This window comes from Hibiscus syriacus, unplaced genomic scaffold (genome assembly GCF_006381635.1).
Source record: "Hibiscus syriacus cultivar Baekdansim isolate YM2019G1 unplaced genomic scaffold, ASM638163v2 tig00110429_pilon, whole genome shotgun sequence".
Classification (NCBI taxonomy): Eukaryota; Viridiplantae; Streptophyta; class Magnoliopsida; order Malvales; family Malvaceae; genus Hibiscus; species Hibiscus syriacus.
The window spans coordinates 10,681,589-10,699,239 of NW_024062733.1; the positions used below are offsets into that span (position 1 = coordinate 10,681,589).

The following is a 17,651-nucleotide window of genomic DNA, read 5'->3' on the forward strand; positions in this document are numbered from 1 at the left end:
TGATTTCAGGTTACATGATTTCTTCTCTTCTCTGAGAGCTTTTACGATTGTCATCATTTCTTTGGTATCTCCAGATGACTTGTGAATACGGATGATGATTGTCTGTAACTTCTCCAATTGATTGGGATCAGAAGTCCCTTGCATATTTGAGATTGCAGGATTATGTTCATTAAGGTTTCTCTCTTTCTGTGCAGGAATCTCTTCTCTTTTGGCCAAAACAGATATTCTATCCATCATCTTGGACATCTGCTCTCTTATTTCTCGTATCTCTTCTTGCTCCTTAATGGACACATGATCTCTAGGTGCATAGCTTTCTTCTATCCTCGGAGTTCCCTCGGGATGTCTTTTCTTGGCCGCATCATATTTTGTTTGATCATAGAACTTTTTGTCCATTTATGATTTCTTTCCAATATGATGAACAGTCTTTCAAGTAAACACCTTTTGGTTATGCCATGATCATGCAATGTAAACAAAAGGAATCAATATGAACAGATTAGAGCAATGTAACATGCATGAAAAAAAATAAGAAAAAATAGAATAGTCAGTACCAACTGATGGAAAAAATCTATCTATCAAGGTATAAATCTTAACCTCATGCTTTCTAGTTCCATGCTTTGTTTGCATGCATTTATTCAAGAAAAAGAAAAGGAAATAACATAAATTAAAAGCTAGAGCTTATTTCTCCTTTGTGTATACCTATGAACAGAGGTTCAGTATTGTCTTAGATCAGAAGAATTTCTAGGGTTCATTATATGCAGGGTTTTTAGTTCTAGAAGTAAAGGTACTCGAACTGTCCTTGTTGATGCCCCTTTGGGCTGTCAAACCCTCAATCCTAGTCCATTACAGACTTTAGTGGATCGAGTTCAATTCAAGGGGACACATTTCTCTATACCTGACACGGAGAATAAATTCTCACGAAGACATAGAGCATATGAACCCCGAAAGTTACTTGCTAGGTCTGACACGGAGAATAAATTCTCACGAAGACGTCGCTTTCACTCCCACTTAAAAGGGACAAGCTTGATTAGAAAGCTTATGTTATGCAATGCAAGTGTTGTGTGTGAGGAGAAATGTTCAAACCTCTAACAGATAAATAAAATAATTAATACCTGAAAAAAAAATATTAATAAAATAATATAAAAATAATAAGTAATAAAAAATTTGAAATAAAAGAATTAAAAATTAAATAAATGAATTTTTAATTTCTAATTAATAGAGACAATTTATAATTAATTTTAAAGTTTGACATCCCCAGCGGAGTCGCCATGCTGTCGTAACCGTTTTTCGTCCGGGCACGAATTTTTTTACTTGGCGGGAAAAAATAATGTGAATAATAAATAATTTGGGAGTCGCCATCGGCCTTTTGGGTCAGGTAGGTCGAATACCTAAAAATTATCTTTTAAAAGAGTTTTTAAGAAAACATCAGTTAAAAGATGAACTGATCTGCGTTTATAACCAAAAATTCGTTCTTTTTATTAATAAAAAGGGATTCGTGGTCAGTTACGTTTAGGGAATGATTAGCACCCCTACAACGCCCAAAATTGGTACTTTTTAATTATAAATTGTCTATTAATAGAATTTTAAAAATTCAAATATATTTAATTTATAATAATGTTATTTCAAATTTTATTACTATAATTTTTAAGAAAATATATTAATATATACCTTTATTTTTATAAATAAGATATTTATTTACTTAGAAATATCAGAAAAGGGCTTCTAGTTGCTTTAAGACAGCTCTTTTCTTAATGTTAATAAATAAATAAATATTAATAAAACATTTATCTAAAAATAATTAAAATATATTAATATATGATTTATAAAAATATGACATTTATTTATTTAAGAATATCAGAAAAGGACTTCTAGGTATTTTAAGACAGCTCTTTTCTTAGATATTAAAAAATAAATACATATCAAAATATGTTTATTTTTATTAAAAGTAATTTATAAAATTAAATTTATAAATAGGATTTTTATTTAATAAACAAATAGAATAAATAAATAAATATTATATAAATATATTTATATAACTTAATAATAATAATAAAATAATCATGAAGATAATAATTTAAACATATATCAAACGTAATAATAAAATAAAATAATAATAATTAAAATGAAAGAAATTAAAAGTAATAATATTAAAAACTAATGGATCATATTTATAAATATGTGAACTTAAAAATGTAAAAATAATAAAACTTATGGTTAAAATTAAGATTATATAAAATTTAATGATCAAATTATAAAATATAAATATTTAAGAGACATGGTTAGAATTATCATAAAATATAAATACTAGTAGTGTAATTAACCATTATTTATTTAATCGGTGATTAAAATAGAAATATTAAAATTATTAGGGACTAAATATGATATTTATCCTAAATATATTATTTAATACTGGTAAGGATTAAAACATAATAAAATAAAATTCGAAGACTGAATTAGAACATTCAGAAGTTAGTTTCAGTGACTAAAATAAATAATTACAAAACTCGGATGGCTACGGAAAGGGTTTAGCCATACATGTAAATTACGCATATACCCCTTCCCAAAACGACGTCGTTCGGGAAGGGATATATATAACCCTTCATAGCTGGCCCGAAGGGCCAGCAGCCTCATTCTTCTATTCTTCTTCTCTCTCAAAAACGAGAGAAGAAGAAGCTCTCTCTTCCTTCTCTCTTAATTTCCCTCACCGGAGGGAAATTCTCCGGTCGGCCACCGTCCAACCCGCCGCCGGCCACCACATCCGGTGGCCGGAAAATACCAAAACCACCCCAAATTAAAGCCTGGTTTCCCATAAAGCTAAATCCGGAGGTTTTTTAGCCTAAAAAACTACTGAAATGCGTAGATCTACATTTTTTTACCTTCGACCTTTGACTTTCCGACGATGTAAAGAGGCTCTGATGACCGCTATTCCTTCGGTAAGTTTCTCTTCTCTCTTTTCCTTGTTGTTTTAGTGATTTGTGGTTGCTGGATTGTTTTTTTTTCTTTGTGGCTGTCCGATCGTTGCTCTTGCTCTGTGTCTTTTCTTCTCTCCTTTTTTTTGTTCGTTTTGTAGGATCCGGTGGCTTTTATAGCCACCACGGAGCCATGCTCGGACCGGTCCAGAGGGGGAAGTTCGGTGAGTCACCGAGCTATTTGGTGACTCACCCCATAGCCGCGACGTGTGGGGGGGGGGGCAGCTGGCTTCTGGAGGCTTCTGGCGAGGCGTCGTGGCATTACAGCAACGGTTGGAGTGACGCCTTGCAGTTGAAGCGTCGGCAGCGGGCGTGTGGCCTTCTGGAATCAACGGCGACGGCTGGGACGTGTCCCTAGGGTATCATCACCCTAGGGTTTCCTGCTGGATATCTCTGGACCGCTGGATCTCGCCAGATCTAACGGCAGCAAGCTTAGGCGGCTGGGAGCTTGGGGCGACTGGAGCTAGGTTTAGAAACTCTAGCTGAAACCCTAAATGTTTTAGGGTTTCTGGTTGATCTGGGCCGATTCTGTTTTGTTTGTAACTGGGCCGGTCCAGTTTTCATTGGGCCCGTTTGTAAATAATAATAATTTAATAATAATATATTATATATATAATAATATTATTTAATAATAATAATAATAATAATAATTTTAATAATAATTTAAGTAAAATGAAAAATTGGTGTTTACATTGACGATTGTGAGTATTGTAAGCCCCATGACCCATACTTCCTTGAGCAAGATTGGCACTAACCGGCAACATATTAGTTTGTTCATTAAATCCAGCTAACTGTGACTCAACATCCATTAACATCGGGTAAATGTTATCTAGTGACAATATTTCCTTCATGGTTGTTATAACCGCCATGAATGGATGCTATTCATGTGGTAAACCTTTCAAGATTGTAACAATATGCTCAACATGAGAAATAGTACTCCAACAAGAAGCAAGTGCATCACACACCTCTTTCACCCATGTAAGATATGTGTGCATGCTGTCATTGCCCTTCTTCAACGAGTGAAGTTTGTAGTGAAGGTTCATTAGCGCTGTTGTGGACTTGTTTGCAAAGAATTGTAGTACTGTTCTCCAAACTCCCACAGCTGTTTCTGCTCTCACGAACTGAGGAAGAAGATGAGGGCTGATGGTCGATAACAGCCAAGAAGTAACATCACTATCTTGTGCAACAAATTCTTCATAGCTTTCATTAAGATGTTCCTCACCATCATCATCCAGCACAGTCTCTGGTGGAGGTAGCATGACTCCAGTCAAGAGTCGTTCAAGACGGTGACTCCGAATTGTTAACAAGATCTGTTGCTTCCATAGAAAAAAGTTAGTCTCATCAAGAATAATGTTGACCTTCTTGTTTGAGAAACTTTTCGCACATCCAATCGCAAGATCCATAGTAAGAACAAGGCATCAAGAATGAAGCAAGCAGCGGAAAAAAAACCTTCTCGAATTCACCCAGAACTAACAAAACAGATGATTACAAGCAGTACACCAGCAAGCTATTAATACACAACTTTACAAGCATTTAATACTAACAACCTAGCTAACCACCTCCAACAGCTTAACAAACTCTTAACTGCTGCCGACTCAACTTATATACATACATTGCATATACCTCTAATAGTGTCGAATATTCAAGGGGAGAGCATGTTGCTGTTCGTATTGAGTAAGGGAATCGCAATCCTAAACTTTCAATCAGATAGCGTAGTGGTGTCCATAAAGCCAGTGGTTCGAAAGGGGTGTTTGAAAGAGGAGGCAAAGGGTGAAAATAAAAAAATAGCTTTATAATAAGCTCCCTGTACACCTTTTGCTTTCGGAACGGGTTCAATCTACTACAAATTTGATTGACGTTGCTGTAACGAAAGGGAAAATGCCGATTGGGATGCAACAAAAAGAGGTCACCGGGGCTGGGGTAAGCCTCTCTTGATTTCTGTTTTTATGTTTAGTTGTATAACATGGAAATGTCAGGGCTAGTAATCCTGGTTTTCGTCGTTATTTCAAACAGTTCATGGTTCAGTAATGTCCACTAGTGGTTGCAATCTTGGAGCCTCGTGTTAGTGGTACCCGTGCGAATAAAGTTATCAAAAGTCTGCGATATCAGTACTCGTTTCGAGTTGAAGCCCGAGGTTTCATTGGGGGCATTTGGCTGCTGTGGAATCCAGGGTTAGATATTGAAAATGTTCGGGTATCGAATCAATTTATTCACACGAAGATCTTCATTGGTAACATGGAGAGTGCAGTTTATATTATTTGTGTATGCTAGCCCCAACATTTCTTTTCATCATCAGTTGTGGGATTTTCTTGCTAGCCTCAACTCGGGGCTTTCTACTCCTTGGATGCTGGGAGGAGATTTTAATGCCATCTTGCCGGTGGATGATTGGGATGGGGGAGCTTCGGGTAGACATGGCGTAGGTCGAGGTTTTGGTAACTTTGTGTTTGACAATGGGTTAATGGATGGTCAGTTTAAAGGTCCCTGGTTTACCTGGGTTCGTGGATCCTTGCGACAAAGACTTGATAGATTTCTTGTTAATGAGGCTTGGCTGCATGTTTTCCCGGAGTCTTTTACCACACATCTGGTGAGATTAGGCTCCGACCACAGGCCTTTTTATCAGTCGTGTAGTACTGACTTTGTGTGCCCTCCTCCTCCTTTTTGTGTTTGCTTTGCAGAATTACCCTGATTTTGCTGATTCTTTGCGTTCCTGGTGGCCGGCGAATGCTGAGGTGACGGAATCTATTGGTGTAGTGCAATCGAAACATATGGATTGGAACAAGACCATGTTTGGTTCTATTGGTAAGAAAAAACGGCAGCTAATTTCTAGAATCCAAGGTATTGATCGTGCACTTGCCCATCGTGATTCTGCTTTTCTTTCGAATTTAGAATCAAATTTGGTCTCAGAGTTGGTAATTGTGCTTGATAATGAAGAGAGCTTGTGGTTCCAGAAGTCGAGATGCAATTGTTATTTGCAAGGAGATAGAAATACAAAGTTCTACCATGCTTTCGCTAATAATACACGGCGTGTAAATCGGATTTCTTCGTTGTGGCTGGTTAATGGTGAATGGTCTTCTGATCCGACGATTCTACAGCGCATAACGGTTGAATTTTACTCCAATCTTTTCTCTAGTGAAAATGATGGTGGTTATACATACCACGTACGGGGTCAATTTGCTCCACTCTCTTCGGAGGATATTCGAAATTTGTCTATGGCTGTAGGGAATGAGGAGGTTCAGAGTGCGGTTTCTCAATAAGCCCTTCAAAGGCTCCGGGATGTGATGGTCTCCATGCTTTCTTTTTTCAGCAGAATCGGTAGATTGTAGGGGATTCGCTGGTCCGGTTTGTTTGTGAATGCTTTAGGAAAGGAGAGATTCCTTCTGAGATTAATCGGACGTTGTTAACGCTAGTTTTGAAGATCCCAAATCCTGAAAATTTCACGCAATTCCGTCCTATAAGCCTGTGTAATGTTATCTTAAAGATTATTAAAAAGGTTGTGGTTAATCGACTTAAAGGTTATCTCTCGAAGTGGATCTCTGATACACAGACAAGTTTCATCCCCGGTCGTAGCATCTCCGATTATATACTTATTGCACATGAAGTAGTTCACTCGATGAAACAGAAGAAAGGGAACAGAGGTTGGATGGTTATTAAAGTTGATTTAGAGAAAGCATACGATCGCCTTGAGTGGGGGGTTTTATTGATGATACTATCGTAGATATTGGGATTCCTACACAAGTACGATCTTTGATTATGAGTTGTGTATCGACCACAACTACCCAGGTTATCTAGAATGGACATAGAACAACAGAGTTCTGTCTTACGCATGGTATTCGGCAGGGTGACCCTTTCTCTCCATACTTGTTCGTGCTTTGTATGGAAAGGTTGTCCCAAGCTATCTTCAATAAAGTAGAGGCGGGGGATTGGAAATCGATTAAGCTCTCTAGGAATGGACCCGGGCTATTTTCAACAGAGTTCCGATGATCTCCTCTTGTTTGTCGAGGCTTCCTTGTCTCAGTTAGATGTCATTCAACAGGTCTTTCAGAATTTCGCCTACAATTCGGGTCATAAAATCAGCGTTGCCAAAACAACGATCTGCTTTTCTCATAACGTTTCGGAACATTTACGATCTGACATAAGCAGTGGTTTTCAGTATTCGTGTGTGGATGATCTTGGGAGATATCTTGGGATTTCGCTATTGCATAATCGTGTTACTAAGGTAACTTAGCATTATATTGTGCATAAGGTTCAGGACAAATTAAGTGGGTGGAAAGCTCGTCATCTTTCCTTTGCAGGGCGAGTTGTGTCGGCTAAGTTGGTTCTCTCTTCTTTACCCTCTTACACCATGCAGACGTGTTATCTTCCAAAGGGCGTTTGTAACAATATTGAATGGCTCATTCGACGCTTCATATGGGGTGCTTCTGGTGAGAAGCAAAAGGTTAATCTTGTTCAGTGGGAGGAGGTGTGTAAACTGGTTAGTAATAGGGGATTGGGGTTTAAAGATTTGAATAAGCGAAATGAAGTCTTTCTCATGAGAGTAGCTTTCCGTCTTATATCGGATAGAACTCAACTCTGGCCCGGGTTTTACGGTCAAAGTATAAGATGTCCGAGATAACACCTTTGAGTATTTCTTCGCAATCTTGCTCGAGATTGTGGAGAGCTCTCTCGTTGGTGTGGGATGATGTGAGGAAATGAGTGTGTTGGAGTGTTCGGAATGGAGCGGTTGTGGACTTTTGGAATGATGTGTGGATCGAGGATCTTGGTCCGTTAAAAGAGTGGTGTTTGGATCCGTTAGCTTGCACGAATATCACAATGAAGGTGCAAGATGTGGCGTTTAATGGTGAATGGCGATGGGATTTATTAGAGCCTTTGTTCCACCCTCATGTCCTTGGTTATATAGATGCTATTAAGACGCCTAATGAGGACGATGAGGATGACATCCCAACATGGAAGTGGGACACGCGCAAGCAGTTTACTGTTCGTAGTGCGTATACTCGGCGAAGCAACATCGGTAAGGGAGGAGATGTTAACTTCGCATGGAATCCGATCAAGAGTTATCGGAGACTTCCTCGAATTAAACTTTTTCTCTGGCTGTCGATAAAGGATAAATTGCTTTCGAATGAAGAAAGATGGCGGAGAGGTCTAACAATGGAGACAAGATGTGGAGTTTGTGAAGCGGCAGTTGAATCGGGTCTTCATATTATTGGAGATTGTCGAGCAGCGAGATCCGTTTGGCAAAGCTTGATAAAGCCACATCGGTTTGCTGAATTTTGCAGTTTATTGCTACAGGACTAGGTTGTTGCCAATTGACGCCAGACAGAATAGTGATTATCCTGTAGGCTAGCTCCGACAGACGATTCACAAGAGAAAATTCGCCCAAAAACCAGAGAAAAAAAGTCTCTAGGGTTTAATAAAATATTATAAAATCAATAATCCAAAAAGCAGTCCACAAGCCGGACTGTTATAGCCAAAAATCGTCTTTATTAGAATTTTGCCAAAAATAGCAAAATCCCGAAAATCACTCTAAATTAAAATTTGAAATAAAATAAGCAATCTCCCAAAAATCCGGCCTAAATCGGATTTAAATTGACTTCCTAATTAACAATCGAAATATTACCATAAATAGTAAAAAATAACTAAATCTAGTGATTCGGAGGGGAAAACGGCAGAATTTGAGGTTGAAAAAAAGGCCACATGGAGCGTAGCTCCATGTGGAGAGCGTGCGCGTCGAAAAGAGCTTTCCGGATTGGGGTCTTATGCGCGATTCTGACACCTGTAGCCAAAGTTATGGCCAAAAGACTGAAACATACTCAAAACGACCCCAATGAGGAACATGTCACAATCAATTCCCGCCTTTGCGCTGATCTGCCAACTCATGGTATCTCAGCGCCATCAACGTGCAATCTGACAGCTCAGCATCATCTGTCTCGGATCCCCCTGCATCAGTCGCCCCGGGTTGGAAAGAACTCGTCCTCGAGTTCAGAGTAGTGTCATCAGGATCCACAAAACAATGACTCAGGTGCTTCACATTAAAGACATCAGAAGTCTTCAAGTGACTGGGAAGTCGCAACCTGTAAGCATTATCATTGATCTTCTGCACGACCTCACAAGGTCCAATCTTCCGATCCTTAAGCTTATTATACTCACCAACAGGAAAACGATCACGAGTTAATACAGCCCAAACAAAATCACCAACATCAAAAAGTACCTGACGACGATGATTGTCGACCCGAGTCTTGTACTTGGTATTGCTCTCATGAATGGTTTGTTTCACCTGCTCATGGATACCCCGAAGATACTTTGCCATCTCATCTGCTTTAGGACTGAAACGTCCTATACGTGGAATAGGGGCTAAGTCCAACACCCCGGATGGGTTCTGACCATAGACAATCTCAAATGGGCTTAAACCTGTGGTTCTGTTTTTTGATCTGTTGTAGGCAAATTCTGCCTGAGGCAATGCCAAATCCCACTGCTTCGGCTTCGTTCCTGCCAAACACCTTAAAAGGTTTCCCAAACTTCGGTTCACCACCTCAGTCTGGCCATCCGTCTGGGGGTGGTAGGCGCTACTGAAATTCAAATGTGTTCCCAGTTTCCCCCACAGGCTCTTCCAGAAATGGCTGATGAACTTAGTATCACGATCTGAAGTGATGGATCGAGGAACACCATGTAAACGCACAATCTCCTTGAAATAGAGATGGGCAATCCGGTCAGCATCCATAGTCTTTCTGCAAGTTACAAAATGAGCCATCTTGGAAAACCTGTCAACCACAACAAAGATAGAATCAGAGGCCCTTTGGGTGCGGGGTAAGCCTAGTACAAAATCCATGCTGACATCGAACCAAGGAGCTTCAGGAACAGGTAAGGGAGTGTACAATCCCGCATTGGTGAGAACTCCCTTAGACCGCTGGCACACATAACAACGGTCCACATAATGGGCCACATCACTAGTCAACTTGGGCCAATAAAATTCAGAAGAGATAAGGGCCAATGTCTTATCTCGGCCAAAGTGTCCCTCATTATGGAGTTCACTTATAATTTGCTGCTTCAATGAACAATCTGGAATGCACAATTGTAATCCACGAAACATATACCCATTATGCAAAACAAAATCATGACGGTGACCCTCAGTTACCTCCTGAAATATCCTTCCAAAGGAAGGATCAGCTGCATACATATCTGTGAACGTCTCAAATCCTGCAACTTTAGTACTCATGGTGGTGAGAAGTAAGGTACGACGGCTCAGGGCATCTGCGACGCGGTTCAAACTCCCTGCTTGGTGCCTCAGCGTAAAAGTGAATTCTTGCAAGTATGCTACCCACTTGGCATGACGTCTACTCAGCTTGTGTTGGCCATTGATGTACTTCAAGGCCTCATGATCGGTAAACAGAATAAACTCCTTCTGTACTAGGTAGTAACGCCAATGCTTCAGGGACTGAACTATGGCATAGAACTCCAGATCATAAGTGGAATAATTTTTCTTTGATCCCGATAGCTTCTCACTGAAAAAAGCAACCGGACGACCTGCCTGACTCAGAACACCACCAATGCCAACGCCAGATGCATCACAATTTACCTCGAACACTTTGTCAAAATCTGGAAGTGCCAAAACTGGAGCCTCGGTCATCTTCTGCTTGACCAGTTGAAAACTGGCCTCTGCCTCCTCAGACCACTGGAAATCACGCCCCTTGAGGCACTCTGTGATAGGGGCGATCAGAGTACTGAAATTTCTAATGAATCGACGGTAAAAAGACGCCAAGCCATGGAAACTTCGGATGTCATGTAAGGTTCTTGGTCTGGGCCACTCCAAGACTGCATCTATCTTTGACTGATCTGCATGAACACCATCAGTAGACACAACAAAACCAAGAAAAGTCACAGAAGTAGTGAAGAAAGAACACTTCTTTTGATTGACAAACAAGCACTCCGTTTTCAGCATCTCAAAACAGCACGGAGGTGATCGAAGTGTGAAGTCCATGTCGGACTATAAACGAGGATATCATCGAAGTAAACTACAACAAATTTCCCCATAAAAGGCCGCAAGACCTGATGCATAAATCTCATGAATGTACTGGGCGCATTGGATAACCCAAAAGGCATGACCATCCACTCATACAACCCTTGTGGCGTTTTAAATGCCGTCTTCCACTCATCTCCAGGCCTTATTCTGATTTGGTGGTAACCGCTCTTAAGGTCAATTTTTGAGAAGATCTTAGAACCAGATAGCTGATCCAACATATCATCTAGATGGGGAATTGGAAACCGGTACTTTACTGTAATTCTGTTGATCGCTCGGCTGTCAACACACATACGCCAAGAACCATCTTTCTTTGGCACTAACAGAGCAGGGACTGCACATGGGCTCATACTCTCTCGGATATAGCCCCTCTCCAATAACTCTTCCACCTGTCGCTGCAACTCTTCGGCCTCCTTGGGACTGAGGCGATATGCTGGTCGATTTGGCAAACTTGACCCAGGAACAAGGTCAATTTGATGCTGAATATCCCTCATAGGTGGTAGTCCAGGAGGAAGATCCTCTGGCATCAAGTTAGAGAATTCTGCTAGCAGCCGCTGCACCTCTACTGGTAAATCTGTATCCACGTCTACTGCATTGTTCTCGCAAGGTAGCAAGGCATAGACCACGCCGCCATGCTCAATCTCATCTAAAAACCTGGACATAGAAAGCAGATTAGTATTATGGGTTACTGGGGTAGGAGTAAGTCCTTCCCGCCGGGGTGCCAACACAATCTTTTTTCCCTTGATGCTAAGGGAATATGTATTCTTCCGTCCATCATGAATGACACTGCGATCATACTGCCAAGGTCGACCCAACAATATATGACACGCATCCATAGACACAACATCACACCAGGCATTATCAAAATATTTTCTACCAATTGAAAAAGACACGAGGCATCGCCTATCAACTGTTACCTCACTGTCTTTATTTAGCCATGACAACTTGTATGGCTTAGGATGACGGTCCGTCTTCAACTGCAATTTCTGGACAACCTCCTCGGACACTACATTCTCACAACTGCCGCTGTCAATGATCATTTTGCAGACTTTATCTGCAACTGTGCAAGTCGTGTGGAAAATATTGGTTCTCAACCAATCGTCCCCTGAATCGCCCTTGGGGGTAAGTAGACTCTTGCGAACGACCAGAGTCTCATGACCATCTCCATACAGCACATCATCGATCTCATCATCGTCATACACGGGTTCGCCAATCTCCTCAGTCTCGTCTTCCACGTTTTCCTCAATCAACAAATTTTTGCCCTTTTGACTAGCAGGCTTCCTGCAATCAGTCGCCCTATGCCCTTGTTCACCACAACGAAAACATCTAATAGTAGGGTTAGAATTACCCTGCGGTGGCTGCTGAGCAGGACGGGACTCTTGAGGGCGAACTGGTCGACTGTTGTGATCGCTCCTGATCACTGGTCTCCTGTTTTGCTGTTTTTCAACAGCAAGTGCACGCTGGTATGCTTCCGAAACACTCCACAATGAATGAAGGCTGAGGACATCTTGCAAGGGCTGGCGTAAACCCCCCAAATATCGCGCCACCATCTGCTCCTCCGTCTCAGATAAATCGTTCCGGGCGACCAATTGGTAAAACTCCTCCGTGTAATCATCGACTGATCGCGCGCCCTGCCTCAATGCATGAAGTCGCTGAAATAAGGTTTGCGTGTAGCCGAAGGGAAGGAAGTGGCCCTTCATCTTCTTTTTCATCTTCTCCCAATCAGTGATCTTGGCTTTGCCCTGTCTTTCTCGTGAACGTCGTAACTGTTCCCACCACGCAGATGCTCTGCCCTTGAGTTTGATGGCGATCAGTTTCACTTTCACACGATCGGGGACTTCCTTATATTCAAAAATACGCTCCACTTCATTAATCCAATCCACGAATCCCTCGGCCTGTAACGTACCAGAAAACTCAGGGAGATCGACCCGAAAACCGAGGTCTCCATGACGCTCCTCCCGACCACGGTGCTCCCGGAATCCTGCGCCCCGGAATCCTGCGCGATTGTGATATGGGTTTTCGAAAGTGGAATTGGTATCGTGATCAGAGGCCTCACGATCCTCGAAATCCTGCGCCGTCAGGCGCTGGGTTAATTCTGCGACTTGCCTCTGCAAATCCGCAATCATCACATCCTGAACGCTGCGATCACGGCGTTGGGCTTCCTCATTCGGAACCTGCTCACGACGACCACGACCACGACCTCCAGCCATTGAAACTGGTGAAATTTCCCAAGAAGATGTTGAAGCTCTGACACCAACTGACGCCAGACAGAATAGTGATTATCCTGTAGGCTAGCTCCGACAGACGATTCACAAGAGAAAATTCGCCCAAAAACCAGAGAAAAAAAGTCTCTAGGGTTTAATAAAATATTATAAAATCAATAATCCAAAAAGCAGTCCACAAGCCGGACTGTTATAGCCAAAAATCGTCTTTATTAGAATTTTGCCAAAAATAGCAAAATCCCGAAAATCACTCTAAATTAAAATTTGAAATAAAATAAGCAATCTCCCAAAAATCCGGCCTAAATCGGATTTAAATTGACTTCCTAATTAACAATCGAAATATTACCATAAATAGTAAAAAATAACTAAATCTAGTGATTCGGAGGGGAAAACGGCAGAATTTGAGGTTGAAAAAAAGGCCACATGGAGCGTGCGCGTCGAAAAGAGCTTTCCGGATTGGGGTCTTATGCGCGATTCTGACACCTGTAGCCAAAGTTATGGCCAAAAGACTGAAACATACTCAAAACGACCCCAATGAGGAACATGTCACAATCAATTCCCGCCTTTGCGCTGATCTGCCAACTCATGGTATCTCAGCGCCATCAACGTGCAATCTGACAGCTCAGCATCATCTGTCTCGGATCCCCCTGCATCACCAATGTTAGTCGGCAAGGATGCTTTCCCAATGACTCGGCTGATTAGGATTTAACCTTTGGAGCAATAGTGTGGTGCCTTTGGTGCAGGCGAAATCGTATTCTGTTTGATCCGGACTACGTTTTTGAAGAGATCGTTCTTGTGCAAAGTCTTCGCTTAAAAGATGGTGCATTCTCAACGATGGCAAATAATCATGTTGCTGCTCTAAGGCCGATAACTAGAGCAGACCGGGTTAGACCGTGGGAAGGCCCTCCGGTTAGGACATTTAAGCTGAATACGGATGGAGCGCGGACAACGGATTCTGGCTATGCTGCCTGTGGTGGAGTGATTCGAGATCATGAAGCAAGGTGGATTAGTGGGTTTTTCCAAGCTGATTGGTAATTGCTCGATCACTGATGCGGAGTTATGGGGCATCTTTGAAGGTTTGAAGCTGGCAGAGAGTTTGGATTTGCCGATAGCGAATGTGGAGTCGGATTGCAAGCAAGTTATTGATGCCATTAATGTAAGATCTGGCAGGAGCAACCCTTTGTTGATGGTTCATCATATTCGGCAGCTTCGGCGAAGATATCGGAACTTGACGTTTTCGTTTGTGCCTCGGGAACGAAATCGAGTGGCGGACTCTATGGCTCTTATTGGTTGGACAGAAGCGGTTGGGTTTAGAGTTTACCAGCAACCTCCGGCTGCTGTTGCGGCGCTACTGCAGAGGGACGTCCATGGTGTGTTGATGCAAGGAAGACTTTGAGTTCCTGGTTTTCTTCTTTACCATTAAAAAAAACATAAACTTGCATATATATATATAGATGTTTAAATTCAGGTTGTCTAAAGATAATAATATTTCCTTTTATTGCTGAAACCACTCAATGTTTTTTATTCAATATAATTTAAATATAATTTTTTACCATTTAATTTGTAATTATTGTTGGATGAAATATAAATGTAATATTGTTTAAGAAAATCATATAAGAAATGTTGTATTGTAAAATTGGTCATTCGACTATTCATATGTTCCAAACACATCCATTTTCGCTAAAAAATTGACTGCAATCTGAGTCAGAAGTTAACTTGTTGACTGAGATATGATAAAATTTAAACTCAAAATCTCAAAAGACTAAACAGTTGAAATGATTTTTGGAATCAAATTTTATCATATCCCAAGCAACAAGTTAACGTCCAACTCAAATAATCATAAGTTTTTAATAAAATAGGACAAGTTTAAAACATTTGAATACTCAAATAACAATTTTTTAACTTTTAATAGTAGAGGGAGTTAATAAAACAACACTTTATAGTTAGGAGATCATTTTTTTACTTTTATTAGTAGGAGGAATAGACAAAGTAACACCTTATAGTTAGGAGATCATTTTGTAACTTTATTAATCGGAGGACTCAACAAAATAACACTCTATAGTATAGGGACTATTTTTTGTTGAAAATTCAATGCACCTTTCGGTGCAAGTTGAAAGTTGGAGGAAAAAAAATTAAATCCACCGAAATATGCTAAGTCAAAAAAGGGGTTGTAATTGTTGAAAATGAGAAAGAGAAAATTACAAAGTTTAGTCACTAAAGTTTAATATATTTACAAATTAGTCCTTAAGCTTCACCTATAAATACCCTAGCCATTTAGTTTCAAAATCATCCCAAAGCATTCTAGCTTTCCTCCAATACTAGAGAGAATTTAGAGAGTTTCTTGAGAGTTGTTTTCTCATTTTTATCAAAAGAGAATTATCATTGTTTTCTCCTTGGTAGATCGAGAGAGGTTGTAATTCCTATTTTCTCATAGTGAAATTCTTCTACCGTTGCTCGTGATTTTTACCTTATATTATTTAGGGGTTTTTCATGTAAATTTTAAATCTCTTTTATCTTCATTTTTATTTTCTCAAATTATCAGTTGCGATTTTACTCTATCCGATAGCCGTCTTCCGCAACAATTGGTATCAGAGCTAGATTAGAGTGTGTAATATATGCTTACTGTTTTTGTGGTTGCCACCAAAAGGTGGATCCTCCAACATAAGAAAGTAAGAAGGTATTACCCATTCTTTGAAGGTTCCAGAGAACTATTCACGATAGTGAAATAGTGGGAGCTATCCGTAAAAGAAGCTATGGCAACGAAATTTGATATTGAAAAATTCAATGAGAGAAATTTTTTATTGTGGAAATTAAAGATGAAGGCCATCCTGAGGAAAGACGGTTGTCTAGAAGCTATCAGTGAAAGGCCGGTGGATTTCACAAACGACAACAAATGGATCGAAATGGATGGGAATGCTATGACAAACTTTCATCTAGCATTAGCAGATGAAGTATTGTCAAGCATCGATGAGAAGAATACACCTAAGGAGATATATGATCATCTCACCAAATTGTACAAGGTCACATCGTTGCACAATAAAATTTTCCTTAAGAGGAAATTATACACTCTCCGGATATCAGAATCTACTTCAGTGACGGAGCACTTAAATACACTGAACACTTTATTTTCTCAGCTTACATCCTTAAGCTGTAAAATAGGAGAACAAGAACGTGCTGAACTTCTACTTCAAAGTCTACCGGATTCGTATGATCAACTCATCATTAACTTGACAAACAATAATGTCACCAGTCTAGTCTTCGATGACGTTGAAGCTGCTGTTCTACAAGAAGAAAATCGGCGCAAGAACAAGGAAGACAGACAAGTAAATCTGCAACAAGCAGAAGCGTTGACAACGATGACAACGATGAGAGGGAGATCAACAGAACATGGCCAAAGCAGCAATCACAAACATGATAGATCGAAGTCAAGGAGCAAGAAGAATTTAAAGTGTTACAACTGTGGAAAGAAGGGTCACTTGAAGAAGGATTGTTGGAGTTTAAATAAAAACTCAAATCCATAAGGCAATACCGCAAACACTTCAGATGATGGAGATGCTCTATGTTGTGAAGCGTCAACCACTGTGGAAGGCAGAAAAAGATTTGCAGATATATGACTCATTGATTCGGGAGCAACATATCACATGACCTCAAGAAGAGAATGGTTCCATCATTATGAACCTGTCTCAGGAGGATCTGTGTATAGTTGCAATGATCATGCCTTATAGATCGTTGGCGTTGGAACCGTCAAATTGAAGATGTATGATGGAACAATTAAAGTTGTTCGAGATGTGAGGCACGTGAAAGACCTAAAGAAAAATTTATTATCCTACAGATTGTTGGATAATAATACAAATAAGATTGAAACACGGAAAGGAATCATGAAGGTGTTCCGTGGAGCGCTTGTGGTGCTGAAAGACGAAAAGATAGCAGCAAACTTGTACATGCTGAAGGGAGAGACTTTGCTAGAAGCAGAAGCCTCTGTTGCCTCATGTTGTTCAGATTCTGCAATGCTATGGCATCAAAAACTTGGACACATGTCAGAACAAGAAATGAAAGTCCTTGTGGAGCAAAAGCTACTTCCTAGCTTAACAAATGTATCACTTCCTTTGTGTGAGCATTGTATAACAAGTAAGCAGCACCGGTTGAAATTCAACACGTCAAATTCTAGAGGAAAAAGTGTTATAGAATTGGTTCACTCTGATGTATGGCAAGCACCGGTTACATCCCTAGGCGGAGCAAAATACTTTGTCTCATTTATTGATGACTACTCTAGGAGATGTTGGGTGTACCCTATTAAGAAGAAGTCAGATGTGTTTTCAACTTTCAAAAACTTCAAATCGCGGGTGGAACTTGATTTTGGAAATAAGATCAAGTGTTTCAGAACATATAATGGAGGAGAATACACAAGCGAAGAATTTGATGACTTTTGCAGGAAAGAAGGCATCAAAAGAC

General features: G+C 40.3%; 1 protein-coding gene across 1 annotated transcript; it reads left to right on the plus strand.

The window, feature by feature from the left end:
- Positions 1 to 4,844: 4,844 nt before the first annotated feature.
- Positions 4,845 to 6,220, plus strand: LOC120125042. The gene is made up of 3 exons (XM_039143553.1): positions 4,845 to 4,886; positions 5,263 to 5,550; positions 5,642 to 6,220. Exons 1-3 carry the CDS (start codon positions 4,845 to 4,847, stop codon positions 6,218 to 6,220), a joined length of 909 nt encoding a protein of 302 aa, XP_038999484.1.
- Positions 6,221 to 17,651: the final 11,431 nt, after the last annotated feature.

Excerpts from the sequence above, each read along its gene's own strand:
- LOC120125042 (XM_039143553.1), top strand. The coding sequence starts at position 4,845 with ATGCCGATTGGGATGCAACAAAAAGAGGTCACCGGGGCTGGG. Across the intron at positions 4,887-5,262 it reads AAGAGGTCACCGGGGCTGGG|TTGTGGGATTTTCTTGCTAG; the intron begins GTAAGCCTCTCT and ends TTTCATCATCAG. Across the intron at positions 5,551-5,641 it reads AGTCTTTTACCACACATCTG|AATTACCCTGATTTTGCTGA; the intron begins GTGAGATTAGGC and ends TTTGCTTTGCAG.